This window comes from Brachyistius frenatus, unplaced genomic scaffold (genome assembly GCF_029030835.1).
Source record: "Brachyistius frenatus isolate BFR_SWC_R1_liver_20210118 unplaced genomic scaffold, ASM2903083v1 Contig_22, whole genome shotgun sequence".
In the NCBI taxonomy this organism is placed as follows: Eukaryota; Metazoa; Chordata; class Actinopteri; family Embiotocidae; genus Brachyistius; species Brachyistius frenatus.
In genome coordinates, this window is record NW_027210621.1 from 3735122 (window position 1) to 3749716 (window position 14595).

The 14595-nt window shown below is 41.4% G+C and overlaps 1 protein-coding gene across 2 annotated transcripts in view; it reads left to right on the plus strand.

Annotated features, from left to right (window-relative positions):
• flt4 (fms related receptor tyrosine kinase 4) overlaps positions 1-14595 on the plus strand; it is a 43159-nt gene that overhangs the window by 11210 nt on the left and 17354 nt on the right. For both annotated transcript variants that reach the window (XM_069696961.1, XM_069696962.1), the window contains exons 2-10: positions 5366-5462; positions 7188-7480; positions 9667-9812; positions 9933-10095; positions 11153-11292; positions 11388-11559; positions 12874-12991; positions 13139-13323; positions 13859-14024. In XM_069696961.1, coding sequence (XP_069553062.1) covers positions 5366-5462; positions 7188-7480; positions 9667-9812; positions 9933-10095; positions 11153-11292; positions 11388-11559; positions 12874-12991; positions 13139-13323; positions 13859-14024 — 1480 coding nt within the window. The remainder of the gene's footprint in view (positions 1-5365; positions 5463-7187; positions 7481-9666; positions 9813-9932; positions 10096-11152; positions 11293-11387; positions 11560-12873; positions 12992-13138; positions 13324-13858; positions 14025-14595) is intronic.

The following is a 14595-nucleotide window of genomic DNA, read 5'->3' on the forward strand; positions in this document are numbered from 1 at the left end:
AATGACTGTATGAGGTCTCGAGTTTGTATTTTGGTTGTCGCCATCCTTTTATTCCGGAGCGGTTTGTAGCCAGAAGTGACCATATTTGGACGAGCTGGGGGGGTGAGCGGAAACCTGGCTGCACCACAGGCCTGTCAATCAAAATAGACACCTCCCCAAAAACATGTCTTTTTGAGGCCTAATATCTAATTAATCATGGGATTAATTTCAGATGGACTGCCAGAAAACCAATAAGGAGTGACTTTATAGTGAACGACACCAAAATGATTTGTGGAAAATATTTATTTATTGATTTATTAAGTTGAATGAGAGTCCATGGAGACATAACCTTTCTGAAGACCAACCCCTAGCGGCCCTCGCTTGTTTTGAAGTTTAAGATACTTCCGCATCGTAACGACCCCATTTTTAAGACCCAGAAACTACATCCACCTTTATATACAGTATATGGTTTCCGCAACGTTTTGTTTTCCTCGCAACACTTTCTCGTGCAAATCATAGTCATGTCTTTGGCTCATGTCTCACGAGCCAAAGACATGACTTTGATTTGCTTTTCTCTACTGGATGGACGTATGTATTACATGCTCTGCTGTGACACCGGAGTACTAATTTCATATCATCACTTGGGCCATAGTGGCTTTAAATTAACAAGTCCGCCAACCAAAACAACAAAATAAGTCTTTTTTTTGGTCTTTTTTAGTTTGTTTGGGTTCCAAAATTGTCACAAATAAGTCACAAAAAGATTCACCTTCAAATAAACATTTTCTAATCTGCCAGTGCAGTGGTTAGGGTTTGGTTAAATTTAGTTGACTAAAGGTATTTAGCAGAGGTTGGGTTAAGATTGCAGTCTTGTTTAAAAGAAACCACAATAACTGGTTAAGATGCAAACAATGGTTCTCAGTGACAAAGTTACTACGCCCAACCCCCCTTTGCCTTTCAGAGCAATAGTCATTATTCAACTCAAGAGGTTGATGTCAGAAAGAAATGCATAAACAGTTGTTTTTAAATGTTTGAACAAATGATCAGATAGCATTTATTTGATGATAATGGTTCTATCCTCCGTATCCTCCGTCCGTTTTGGTCTTCACCAACTCCTGAGATAAATATCTTACTCTTCAGAAGCTACATGCTCTACTATGTTCACCTGCTATTTGAGAACTTACGTCAGTGTACTGTTTGGTGATGAGGAGGTAGCAAACAGTTGGTTTATAAAAAAGCATATCACTTAAAGTGCTCGTCTTCCGTGGCAGTAAAATAGCAGGCAGCTCATGAGAGCCGTGAGAGTGAACCAAATGAGTCAAGTTTCAGGCTAGAAAACCAAAACAATGAGCTGAAAATCGTAAAAGCTCCATCAAGCTGAAAGGGACACATCATTTAATCCATTATCACTACAATATTGATTAGTGCAACTTTAAAGTTGTTAATATAGTCAAGTTGGTTTCTATTCTACCTCTCATACAGTTTTTTTTTTTTTTTTTTTTTTGTCATTTGCACAAAACTGTAAGATACAATATTACAGGATATGTCATATGCTTTGTAAACAGGTCTGCTGTCGATACTGAGCTCAGGAGGAACTGAAATCTTGATGAGAAGGTGTGGGAAGTCCAGAGCTCATCCATCTGTTATCCCTGAAGATTAGCCAGGACTCAAGGAGATGATCTGTCTTCTTATATGTGGAGGAAATCTTCTCTTCCTAAAACAGTGAGCTTTGCTGACAGGAATTTCCTTTCTCACTTTCCTCTGTAGCTCTTGGGTGGTGGATGGGTGGGTGGTAGGTGGGGGATGCATATTGCCCCCTGTGCATGTGTCTTTGGCTTTATGGTGTTTCAAGGTGTGAGGAAGAGTGGACAAAGCTGTGCTGTGTTGCAGATGGGGTTTGTGATGGGACTGAAGCTGGTGGCAGGTTCACATCAGAGCTGAGACAATATGTTGGGGAAACTTTGAGGCAGAGTTAAAGATCTCCAAAGGAGTGGGGAAGGAATATCCTGCTGAGAGCCAAGTTGGGAATGGTTCATGGGTTGCCACCACTTCCCACCTCAACCTTCAAAATGTTTTTGTTTTCTGACAGCATGGCAATGTTAGCTCTCCCAGTTTACATTCATTCAAGTGGTATGGGCTGCATCTGGGTTTCAATTATTAAATCATATTTGTTTTAACATCTGTACTGAAACAGAAGCAGACAGCACTTGATGGTTTTGCTGTGTCAACTCTGATTTCCAGCAGAGATGAACAAGGATATTAGAAATGTGAATCAATAGTTCTTATTTTTTGTATTTTATTAATAGTGATGAAAGAAACAGGGTCAAAATCAGCAATAATAAAACACAGGCGCATTTCATCATTTTTGGAAAGATGCTTTTTTTGCTTTCTTGCCAAGAGTTGAATGAGAATACTGATACCACTCTCACATCTGTATAAAGTATGAAGTCAGCGACACCAGCCGCTTAGCTTGACATAGCATAAAGACTGGAAAGTTGGAGGAACAACTAGCTTGGCTGTGTCCAAAGGTAATCCTCCGCCTGTAGCTGAAGGCTAACTGCAAATATAGAAAACACAACTAAATACAGAAACACCGCAAATAAAACAAGCTACAATGGAAATGAGCTTCAAAGGAGATGTTTCCATTCCAGCTGTTTCCATTACAAAGTGATGAGCACACCTGGACACGGCTGGGACATTGTTTTTCTTGTTGTTATTGCTTGTTGTTGCTGTGGTTTATGACTCATGAAGTTATTGAAGACCGTCAGTGGTGATGGCAAATGAGCTAAAGTGTTTTTTGTTTTATTTTCAATTGAAAATAAATTCAATTCAATTGAGCTCTCAGACTCACCATTATTTTGAATCTTTGTGCTAAAACAATATAAACACCTGCTGATTGTAAATTTATATTCAGCATATCGATTTCCCTGCAAGACCTCATTGAGCTGGTGGGCCCTAGAAACCTTCCTCAAGCCCTGTAGATGGTTTACCAACATGCATGCTTTAAAGTGTACTTGGGGGTATTGGTCCATGCCTGGTCTTCATTATTAATAGCGCCCTGCATGCAGTATGGTTGTGTTACAGCTTATTTTAAACATGCAGTTGTTCAGCTTCTTCCAAAAAACTAACCTTAATTCATCCCTTCCCAAAAACCATTGGCGTGCATCTATGCTGCTTTTATCACAAATAAATTCAATAAATTTGTTTCCAAACAGTTCAATGCTGTCTTGACCGTGCACAACATTTTAAACAAATTCTAATCTGGTTTCTGTCAGCAGCATTTCACTTCAACAGCTCCTCTCAGAGTCTCCATTGACATAATGATGTCTTCAGATGCGAGTGAATGATCTGTTTTGGTGCTGCTGGATGATAGCGCTGCTTTTGATACCATAGATCACATCGAGCTGATTGAAAGGCTCAGGCAGTAGGTGGATGTCTTTTGGAGCGTCTTGGACTGTTTTTTTTTTTAGGGAGGCTGTGGCTCAGACGGTAGAGTGGGTTGCACACTAATCAGAAGGTTGGTGTCTCAATCCCCAGCTCCTCCTGTCCACATGCCTAAGTGTCCTTGAGCAAGACACTGAACCCTAAGTTGCTCCTGATGGTGTACCATTGGTGTGTGAATGTGCTCCTGATGGCAGCACCTTGCATGGTGATCTGTCTCATGAATGGGTGAATGGGAAAACCATGTTAAAGCACTTTGAGACCAAAAGGTGATAAAGCACTATACAAGTACAGACCATTTACCATTTTTTCTCCTTTTTCTCAGATATAAGAGTTTATCTGTGTCGTTTGGTCTGTACATGTCTGAAACTGGTGCTCTCTTCTGGCGTGCCCCAGGAGTCTGTTTTGGGTCCTATATTATTGGTTTATGCTGACCTTAGGTCATGTTATTATCAAATTTAAAGGTACCATATCACTGTTACACTGATGACATTCAGCTGTACTGTATGTCTCCTTTAAACCTGATAAGACTGATTGCTTCAGACAGTATAGCTTCCAAGGCTGCTCATTGTGGATTTTGCTTATGTTTTATTGTTTTTTAATTTTTACAGTTTTTCTTAAACTGTTTTTATACAGTTTTTACTTTGCTTAAGCACTTTGTGACTTTTCACGGTGAAAGGTACTATAGTATATACATTTACTGACAGGTTCTGGAGAGTGGTATTGATTTCCTGACATAAGTATATGAGCAAAAGAGCTAATCAGCATATAATCCTCTCAGTCTCAAATTATTCCTTTAATACAAAGTTTCTAATATCGACAATCTATTTTTGCTCTACTGCATTCAGCACTGACCTCTTAAGGTTAAAGGTATCATTGAGTTTCTTGCAGTCTTGGAAGGAACCTGGACTGATCTGTCTCTTTCCACAGGGATCAGCCTTGACTGTTAACATGATTAAGAAAATATTTACATAAGAATAACTTTGCTCTATTGTTCTCCCTGGGCAGCAGGATGTGTTGGAGAAACAGGGTTTGTGTACAACAATTGCTGCTGCGCAGAACTCTGGGTTCTGATTGGCAGCAGGTTATGACTGACTGCTTCTAGCAGTAGTGCCAGGTCAGTTGTCTGTCTTAATGTAAATAATGTAAGAAAAAACAAAACAAAGTGCTCTGTTTTACATTTAGCTTGACCCCAATTTTTTTCCTTTCCTAAACAAAAGGATATTTATATCAGTGTTTGACATGTGTTTAATAAAGGCTTTCAAGTGTTTTAGATGCAGCTCTATTTGTCCTTGAAAAGTGGGAGAATGCGGAGCTGGGAAAGTGCCAACCTACTGTACATTAACGCTCACATATCGCAATCATTTTCAAACAAACACAGAGTCTATTGTGAAAAATGGTCATCATTTGTTTGGTAAATGCGCAGAGAGCCTCTTCACTTCCGTACACCCTCTCAGATGCTGCTGTTGCTCTGTGTGTGTTTTCATCTCTAATGATATCCAGGTGGGGCATAAGTCATTGTGACACTTTTATGTGTGATAGACTGTAGGTGCAGAGTCTGACTAAGCACTAATAGCACCCTGTGGGGAATCTGGGACAGTAATGACATTCTAGACCGGCCATGTTAAACAAGCGCGAGTCGGTGAAAGTGAATGCATAGGGAATGAATCAAAGGGCAAATGGTCTCTGTGGCTGTTTCAGCAGGGCAGCACCGCCTCCTGAGTGGGCCATGAGTTCGCTGCCTGGGGGGTTTTTCTGCATCGAGGGCCGAGTTCTTCAGCTGCAGATTGCCTTACAGCTTGTAAATGTAATGAACAACGTGTCAGATTTCAGATTCCTGATGTGTTTTGAAGATTTGACAGCCTACCAGCAGCTCTGTCAAACCCACTAGGTCCTGAGTGACCTGTGCAACATGAATCTAACTAAATTGCTGTGTTCGCTCCCTCAGGTCTGGTGATAGGCTTTTCTATGACTCCACCCATCCTCGACAGCTCCAAAGACGACATCGTGATTCCAGTCCACAAAACACTCACTGTTACATGCAGGTATGTGTGTGTGCTGCTCTGGGAATCACTGCTTGTCCTGTCAGAAAGTGAAAAAATCAATATGGATCACTTGTACTAATCCACTACAGGGAGAAATAGTATACTTTTTACACCACTACAGTTAACAGATATAGTCAGTTTTTATTTTTACTTATAGTTTACATGCAAAAATATGAAATAAAATAGGGTGCTTTGTTATAGAAGGAATAACTTAGCTTCAATATTTCATACAAAAAGTCAAACATTTCATGGTTCCAGCTTTTCGTCAGATAATTTGATAGTCAAAACATTAACAGCACCTCAAGCAACTTTAAAAGACAGCCACATGGTAATTAATGTATCAGTAATAAAAATTCAGAATTAAAGAAAACTACTTTAACCTACCTTTGAATGTTGGACTGTTACTTGTAACTGAGTGTTTTTCAAGATGTTATTCTTATATTTTAAAATAAAGGTTCTATTCACTATGCTATTGGACACTTTTCAGTGCAGTTTTCACAGTACTTTGTTTTTCTTAAAGAATTGTTAATTCAGTTTTATTTAAGAATCCCCAAATCTAAAGTTTTTCTCAGAGGACTTGAAGTGTTAAAAACATAAACTATTTCACCCATGATTATCATTAAATAATCAGTTTGAATAAGAAAAATCTATGTGCACAAAGAAACCCTTGAACAGAAAAAGGGGTTCTCTCCCATTTTCTAAATCATACAAACAAAAGTCAGTTTCTTATAAGACACAATCAGATTTTTTGTTCTTAAACATAGCCAGCTCTGATTTAACCTGAGCCTGTGTAAGATATAAATTCGCTCGTAATAACCATCCCTTATCCTCATGAAATCTGAACTGCGCTGTCTCCTGCCAAGCTGTCCATTCTCCACTCCATCAACCATTTAGTTTCTGTGGTAAAAAAAACCCAAAACAAAACAAAAAATAATAATGCTGTCTTTGGAGAGCTGGTGGTACTTTTGGACTCTTCCCAACTCAGGTCTTAAACAGTTGTTTTCATGTAAACCTCACATGTCCACTCCACTGAGAATTTCACGAGAGGAAATCCATTTCATTTGAGTCATTTAGACTCTACGGTGCACAATGTTCTAGACTCCAGATAGGTGGATGTTATTCACAAAGGCTGAATATAAATAACCTGCTCAATACTTCCATTGCCCTCTGTCATTTGTATGTGATTTCCAATCATCACATTTTGGCTCCATCTGCAAATTTTTGACATTTATATTTGGTGTAGGCAGGTGATGAAATCACAGCTATCAGTTTTCAAACAGCCATTACGACTCCACTCAGTGTCGCTCATCATGCCTCCGGGTTAACAGGACTGAATTTATGTGACAAAGCGTAAAGCAAACAGAAATGTGTGGATGCACAGAGGAATTTATAGCATCACACGCACACACACACACACACACACACACACACACACACACACACACACACACACACACACACACACACACACACACACACACACACACACACACACACACACACACACACACACACACACACACTCCACTTTCACAGGCACACAAACACTTCTCAACTTTAATGGTTTATGTGACGCTGACTGAATGAAAGACTAATACAGGAACTGAAATTAAATGTCTTTAAATAATTTACTTTCTAATTTGACCTGTTAATTATTATGTGTTATCGAAAAGTTTATATTAACATCTAATCTGTTCCATGTCCTTTGACCGGATGTCTCCTCAGGGGACAGCGCACTCTGGCCTGGGCCTGGCCTGATCAGACCGTGGTTGGACAGGAGCTAACTGACCGTCAGGCCCAGTTGCCAGCCACTGGGGCCCCAACGGCCCAGGGGGCCCCAGTGCAGAGGGGGGCCCTAATCAGTGAGTGTCCGGGGCAGCCTGGGAAGCCGTACTGCAAGAGGCTGGTCCTGAACAGGGCGCAGGGCAAAGACACAGGCTACTACCGCTGCTATTATAAGGATGTCAAGGCCATCATTGACGGCACCACTGCCGTCAGCATTTATGTCTTTGTCAGGGGTGAGTCACGCACACACACACACACACACACACACACACACACACACACACACACACACACACACACACACACACACACACACACACACACACACACACACACACACACACACACACACACACACACACACACACACACACACACACACACATACTGGCTTATTCACCCAACTGGCTCAGCATAAATTCTTCATTATAAAAGACGGATTTAATCCTTTTCCCATTTCATTTAAAAGGTAATTTTCAAAAGTGTGCTTAGTGCATATAAACCACGAAAATGAAAGCATCTAATTTCCAGGTTTCTCTTCCATTTAGAAATCATTTCATACCATGGTCAGTCTGCATGTTTGTGGGTTTGCTTTGCTGTTGAAGTTGTTTTTAAAGAGAGCGTGCTTCCCCTCCTCGCCTGCCTGACCTGGTCTGCAGCTCTTTGGTTTGGAACCTTTCGTCTTTATTTCGGTTTTCCTTGGGAAGCTCACAAGAAAACCATTGCTGTCCCACTGAAACAGATCTCCTGTTTGAGTATTACGTCAATATCAAAGCGGCCGCTGCGTTATTACACTTGGAAGTTGTTGAGTTTGCCCCAGTGACACCCTGGAAGTTGACTGGATTGATGTGTCGGAAATTAGAGATGCAAAGCTTTTGATAATGATCATCTTATTCACTTTTCCAATTAGAGAGGTTATTCATTTCTTTAAATTCACCTTCTCACAGGGTGTTGTGTGTTTTTATGTGTCAAATCTGCACAATATAATGTGTTTTGCTGCAAATATTTTCTCTTCTAAACTCATGGTGTGTCATACTCAGGTTTATTTGAGTTTTGCCTTAAGGGTTGTCTCTTTATTTCCCTCGCTCCATGTGCTTTGGGAGAGAGGTAGAAGAAAGACTAGATAGAGAGACAGATAATTGTCATGTAGGGGGAGTCCTGCTGACCGGTCCACTCATGTGAAACGCATGTTTATCCCTCCTGACAAGGTGGCAAAACAGTTTCCACAGATCTAACCAGGGGGCTGATCAGAAGCAGATGAATTGGCAGCCATAAATTAGGCCCAGCCTGTGGTGGGATGAGAGGGGACACATGTGGACTCAGTTTGGCAGGCAGATGTTGACTCTTAACCCGTCTGCGCTGCACGTTGTCGTCCAAACACACATATAAATGTACAGTATGGCCTGAATGCATGAATACAGGCACACGTAAAACCCACAAACACCTCTCACACACACACACACACACACACACACACACACACACACACACACACACACACACACACACACACACACACACACACACACACACACACACACACACACACACACACACACACACTTTTCACTGACTTTCTCGTGCACAAACCAATTCTCATACCCTCTGGTGCTTTGCGAATTTGTCTTGCCTCGGGTGGGAGATCTCCTCTTCATGCAGTGATTTATTGCGAAGAGCCTAAACTGCAGGAGTTGTGTATTATTTCTGTTACTTGTGTGTTTTTAGAGCACCGCAGGGCAGAAATATAAGCCTCTCTATAAGACCCTGTGTTTGGCCTTAGATCAGCTTGAAGTAATAGCTGTGAGTGCTGCAGAAAAAAAAAATGAAAATAAGAGAAGGCTTAGCAAAAAAAAAAAAAAAAAAAAAAAGAAATAAGAAAAGAAGCGGGGAGGTTGTGGTCATACAACATCTTTGACTGCTACTGAGAGGAAAGCCACACATATAAGCATTTTTATTATATAATGTGCCCTCTTGCGGTTTTAATATGATGTTTTGTGGAGATAACAGCTGACATGTAAATTGGGGATACACTTGCTGGGATGTCTTCCAAAGCCCTGTGCACCAGTCGCTGTGATTCAGACAATAAAAGGGGAAACATAAAAGGTGTTAAAGATGAAACACTGGAGGGATATTTTCCTCTAACAGAACCCCTTAAGGTGACATTGTAACAGTATTAGAGGAGGATTAAACCCCTCTGCAGTCCATTTGTCAGCAGACATGTAATAATGTTAGCTGTAGAGAGACTGAGCTGCTGGTAATCATGGTAAACTCTTCATAAGGTATATCTTTGGGGGTCATTATCAGGCCTTGAATGATCCAGCTGTCTTTTCATGAGGTTACCTTAGTAATAGCTGCCATTACCCTAGCTGGGTTCAGTGTTAAGATTTCACAGGTTCTTTTTTTTTCTATCTGCCTCCAGACCCTGAGCAGCCCTTCCTCCAGAGAAGCAGCCCCAGCCACAGCACCGGAAACGGCCTGGAGACCATTTTTATCACACGCTTCTCCACACATGTCATAGTGCCATGTCTGGTCACAGTGCCCGATCTGAATGTCACTCTCAACGCGGTTTGCACTCTTTATAGACTTCTCACACTGTATTCCTCCAGTTTGAAGCTGTCAAGTGATGCTTTGATTGATGATTTGAGCTACTACAAATTATTTTTGTGCATCTATGTGTCAACTCAGCATCCCACGCCTCTGGAGAAGAAAGGAATGACATGGGACAACAAGCGAGGCTGGTCCATTCCCAGACAAGTCATAGACAGCAGGCTGGTCATAGCAGTTTTGTGTGTGGCCACGCTGGGAGGCAAAGAGTACCAATCTGCCAGCTACGTGATCCACACCACGGGTAAAAAAAAAAAAAACACACTACAATGTATCTACGTTAACTCCAAAGGTTTAAAAAGACCAGTCTGAATTTCAGCAGGAAGCCCAGCAGCTATGTAAAGAATCATAGCTAACCTCAGCTTTTAAAAACACTCCTGACCCAGTACAAATATTTGAAGGAGATTTGTGACTGCTCATGTTGAGGAAGAAATTATCTGGAAAATCAAAAACTGAAAATCAAAGACCGACTGCCTCGTCATCATAATTCTGCGTGACAGCCACTGAGTCAATTCTGCCCTAATGCTGACAATTTCAAGGCTTTTATTTAATTATGTAATTTCCTCAAGAGCAACTACTCCTTTTAATGTGGGGTGTGAGCCATTAGGGCAGCAGAACTAAAAAGACAAGAAAGAAAAAGAAGGACAGTTAAGGCGTAATTCAATGTTAGGAGACGAAAATGAAGAGGCAAGACTTTGGCTTGAGGTTCACTCTCATTGTGAGTGTACTCTGAGGGACCCTGAGGCTCAGTGCTATGTTGTGTGAGATCATTTACCCCTCTCTTCAGAGGGTGAAAGAAACTCATACCAACAGCTGCTGGCCAAAAGTAATAGCTACATCAGTCACGGGAGAAACTCAGAGCGAGTCTTCACTCTGAACTCCAATGAAGTGTTTAAACAATCAGGAAATCATGGGCTGCTGCACAGACATCACCAGCACAGTTTGTTTTTTACATGCTGTGTCATTTCCAGGGACTGCAGAGAAATATGGCTTGAATATCAGGTAGACTGGCCAGTGTACAAGGCTTTCTTCTTTTTTCTCGCTTATCTTTAAATGAGGCTTCACTGTATTCCAGTTTAATTTCCCTCAGTAATATGGCTTGACACATGAATGGAAAGTGTGTGAGGTTTTGATGGACAGCCTCTTTAAAGTAGGATGCCTCCTCTGGTCCAAAGTAAAGTTATTTCCTCTGGTCCTGTGAGGAAGGAAAAACTGCTGACGATGTCACTGTGACCTCTCTCACTGTCTCCCTCCCTCTGTCCAACTGTCTCTCCCTCCCCCTTTTTCTTTTTCCTGGACAGGAAGTCAGGTTTACGATGTCAAGCTGTTTCCTGAGGACCCGGTAGAGCTGATAGTGGGAGAGGCCCTCACCCTGAACTGCACAGCGCTGGTGGAGTTCGACGCTGGGGTGGACATTCAGTGGAGTTACCCTGGCAAACAGGTACTCAGCCGATGGTCACATGTTGCATCAGTAAATAAAAAGCCTGAATCTCAGATGGAGTCTGATGATACTCACTGTCTGCTCCTCCTCACCAGACCAACAGTTGGGTGGAAACTAAGTCTCATCGTGAATCTCTGTCTCATGCCACAGAGGCTGTGAGCATCCTGACGATCCACAGTGTTAATGTTACAGACACTGGACCGTACATCTGCAACGTCACCAGCATGGAAAGAACACTAACCCAACAAACTCAGGTTATAGTTCACGGTAAGCAGTTGCACAAAACAGACTACGTTTACTGTACAGCCTGGCCTGTTTTTTTTTTTGGCTGGACTGCAACAGTGGGGCACAAAATACAACGTCAGTCATTTAATGAGTGATAAAGTTACACTGTTGGCTGGCCGAATGACTGATGTCTGACTGAAGAAATCAGCACTGGTCAGCAGAATGCAACACTCTTCCTGTTTCCATTTCAAATTAAACGAGCGTATTTCAAATTAAAAGCCCGATAGCATTTCATACACGGTCCAGCCAAATACCAGGCTTTTACACTGTCGTGTTTTGATAGCTCAAGCTCCCTAAATTTCACATTTAGCTAAATATAACAGCAACATGCTGACTACTGACAACATGCTGAAGTTAAACAAATGGTTTTGGGCAAGTTATCAGCATTATATTAGATATCAGGGATTACCGAAGTCATTAGATTCAGTCATTAAGAATCCACCCATTAGTTGGCAAAAAGTGTTTCACTAAAACCCACAAATTAGACGTTCATGGTAGGAAAATGTTTAGGGGATACTGCATATGTGAATGTAATTTATCCAATAACTGTTGAGATATTTCAGTCTGGAACAAAGTGATGGCCCAACAAACGGAAACTGCCATCTGTAAAGTCCCTCTCGCTAGCATTTCTAAAAAAAAAAAAGCAAACATATGTTACTTGCAACTGTGAGATAGTAAATGCTATAATGTGGTCTAACAAGAGCCAGTGATTCATTAACGTCCATGAAAAAGCAGTATTAATGTAGGTTTACTTTGGCACCAATTGCTAACAAAAACCACCATTACCCACTGGTCATATCAGATTAAGAACTGGCTGTTGCTTAAATGTGTCATCCTCACATTTTGATAATAAGATTCTCACTGAGACAAAATTGTAATGTTTTGTTTTAAAGATAATAATCTCTCAAATGTCTTGAAAGGTGGCTGGTTCTAATGGTGACTCTGAGTTACATCAAGAAACGAGTTTAAATATCAACAGAAGCTTTTCAAATCACCCTTTCAGTACAATGCAATTTATTGGCAAAGTAGTAAACATACTGAACACACACACACACACACACACACACACACACACACACACACACACACACACACACACACACACACACACACACACACACACACACACATTTCTTTTGACATTTTGATGCATGACTGTCTGCAGTCATTTGATTCCAGTCAGTGCAATGAATCCAAGCTGACTTCTACAGCTTCTACAATCTACAAAGCCTTCGAACTTTACGCTTTTGAAGCAGTAACTACTTTATGTAAATGACTGAATGCCTGTAATTCCAGAAAGACCATTTATCAACCTCGACTACAGCAATGGACCTATGGTGGAGGTGACTGCTGGCCAGAAGTCGTTCAAATTACAAGTAAATGTGTCTGCCTTCCCCACACCTGATACACAATGGTAAGATAAGACTCTCTGGTGTGTTCATCAAATGTAATGGGAGATTTTTAAAAGCATAATTAGGCCTCACACAGTGGAGATTTTCAGATTAATTCAGAGGCAAAGCACCTCAGCAGGAGTCTATTCACTGCTGTATTTCGTGTCCAGGTGTAAAGACGGAAAGCTGATAAACCAGCGCCCGGAGTTCAAGATGAAAAGAATGAGGATGCACAGTAACCACGTGTTGGAGATTAAGGATGTTTGTCAGGAGGATTCTGGGCTCTACACAGTAGTGCTGAAAAACAGTGCCGCTTTGCTGGAGAGGAGGCTCAACATCACGCTTGTTGTCAATGGTATGTTGGTCCGTGTACCCTCGGAGGAAATCGCACCAGATGTTTTGCGGATGTGCAACAGTTAACTGTAGAGATTTACTGGTTTTCTAAGTAAAAGAACACAGAATATATGCATGATGGTTCACCATGGAGGTATAATGATTATTGCTTTATTACAACAACAAAAAAGGTGTAATATGAGCATATACTCCTATGTGAGTTTTTTTATTTTTTTAAAATTTTATTATTGAATAAAAAATAAAACATCACAATTGCATCAACAAAGAACTGATGTACAGAAAGTTTTGAAGATCAGCTTACATTCTCATAGTGCGTCTATACAAAGTGCAAACAAAATACACAGAAAACAAACTGGTTGAAATAGCCTCCACGAAACCAAAATTTAAGGTTATCTATGAATTGCATTAAGAGGTTGATTTGTGTTCTCCATGATGGACTGGAATCTACTCAATGAACATACAGTATAATGGGATATGCCTGTCATCCTAAATATTATGGCTGACTGGTTGATTGGCTTAGCTCTCCTCTTCCTCAGTTCCCCCACAGATTCATGAGAAAGAAGTGGCAGATCCGTCCAGTCCCTACCCCAGCGGCAGCAGCCAGACGCTAACATGTACCGCCTATGGGCTCCCCGCTCCCAACGTCAGCTGGCAGTGGAGGGCTTGGGGCCCCTGTGTTCTCAACAGCACCCAAAGCAGAGTGTAAGAAAAACTTTCTGTTCCAGATACATTCATGATATTTTTGCAATCCAATGTGAAAGAAGATTAGGTTTGATCAAACAGGGCTGAGAGGAGGAGAGGAGTGGGTTGCAGTGCATGAAGCGTTATATAAGGCCAGATAACAAGAGGAGGTCAGTGTGAAATGATCCACTGGCCCTGAGTGAAGACGAGAAGGAGATGATAACAAAAAAAAAAAAAAAGAGTTGGTGAATAAATAGAAGTGGGGGTGGCTGAAAACTACTCCGCTCCTCCGCTCCCTTCACTGGTTACCAGTAGCTGCCCGCATCTGTTTCAACACATTGGTATTTGCGTACCGTGCTGCGAACAGATCGGGTCCAGTGTACATCCAGGACATGGTCCAACCCTACACCCCAGCCCGTTCACTCCGCTCTGCATCCACCAATCGGCTTGTTGCTCCCTCGCTGCGAGCTAAACACTCTACAAAATCACGACTGTTTGCTGTCCTGGCTCCTAAATGGTGGAATGAGCTCCCCAACGACATCAGGACAGCGGAAACTCTGTACATCTTCCGCCGCAAACTAAAAGCACTTCT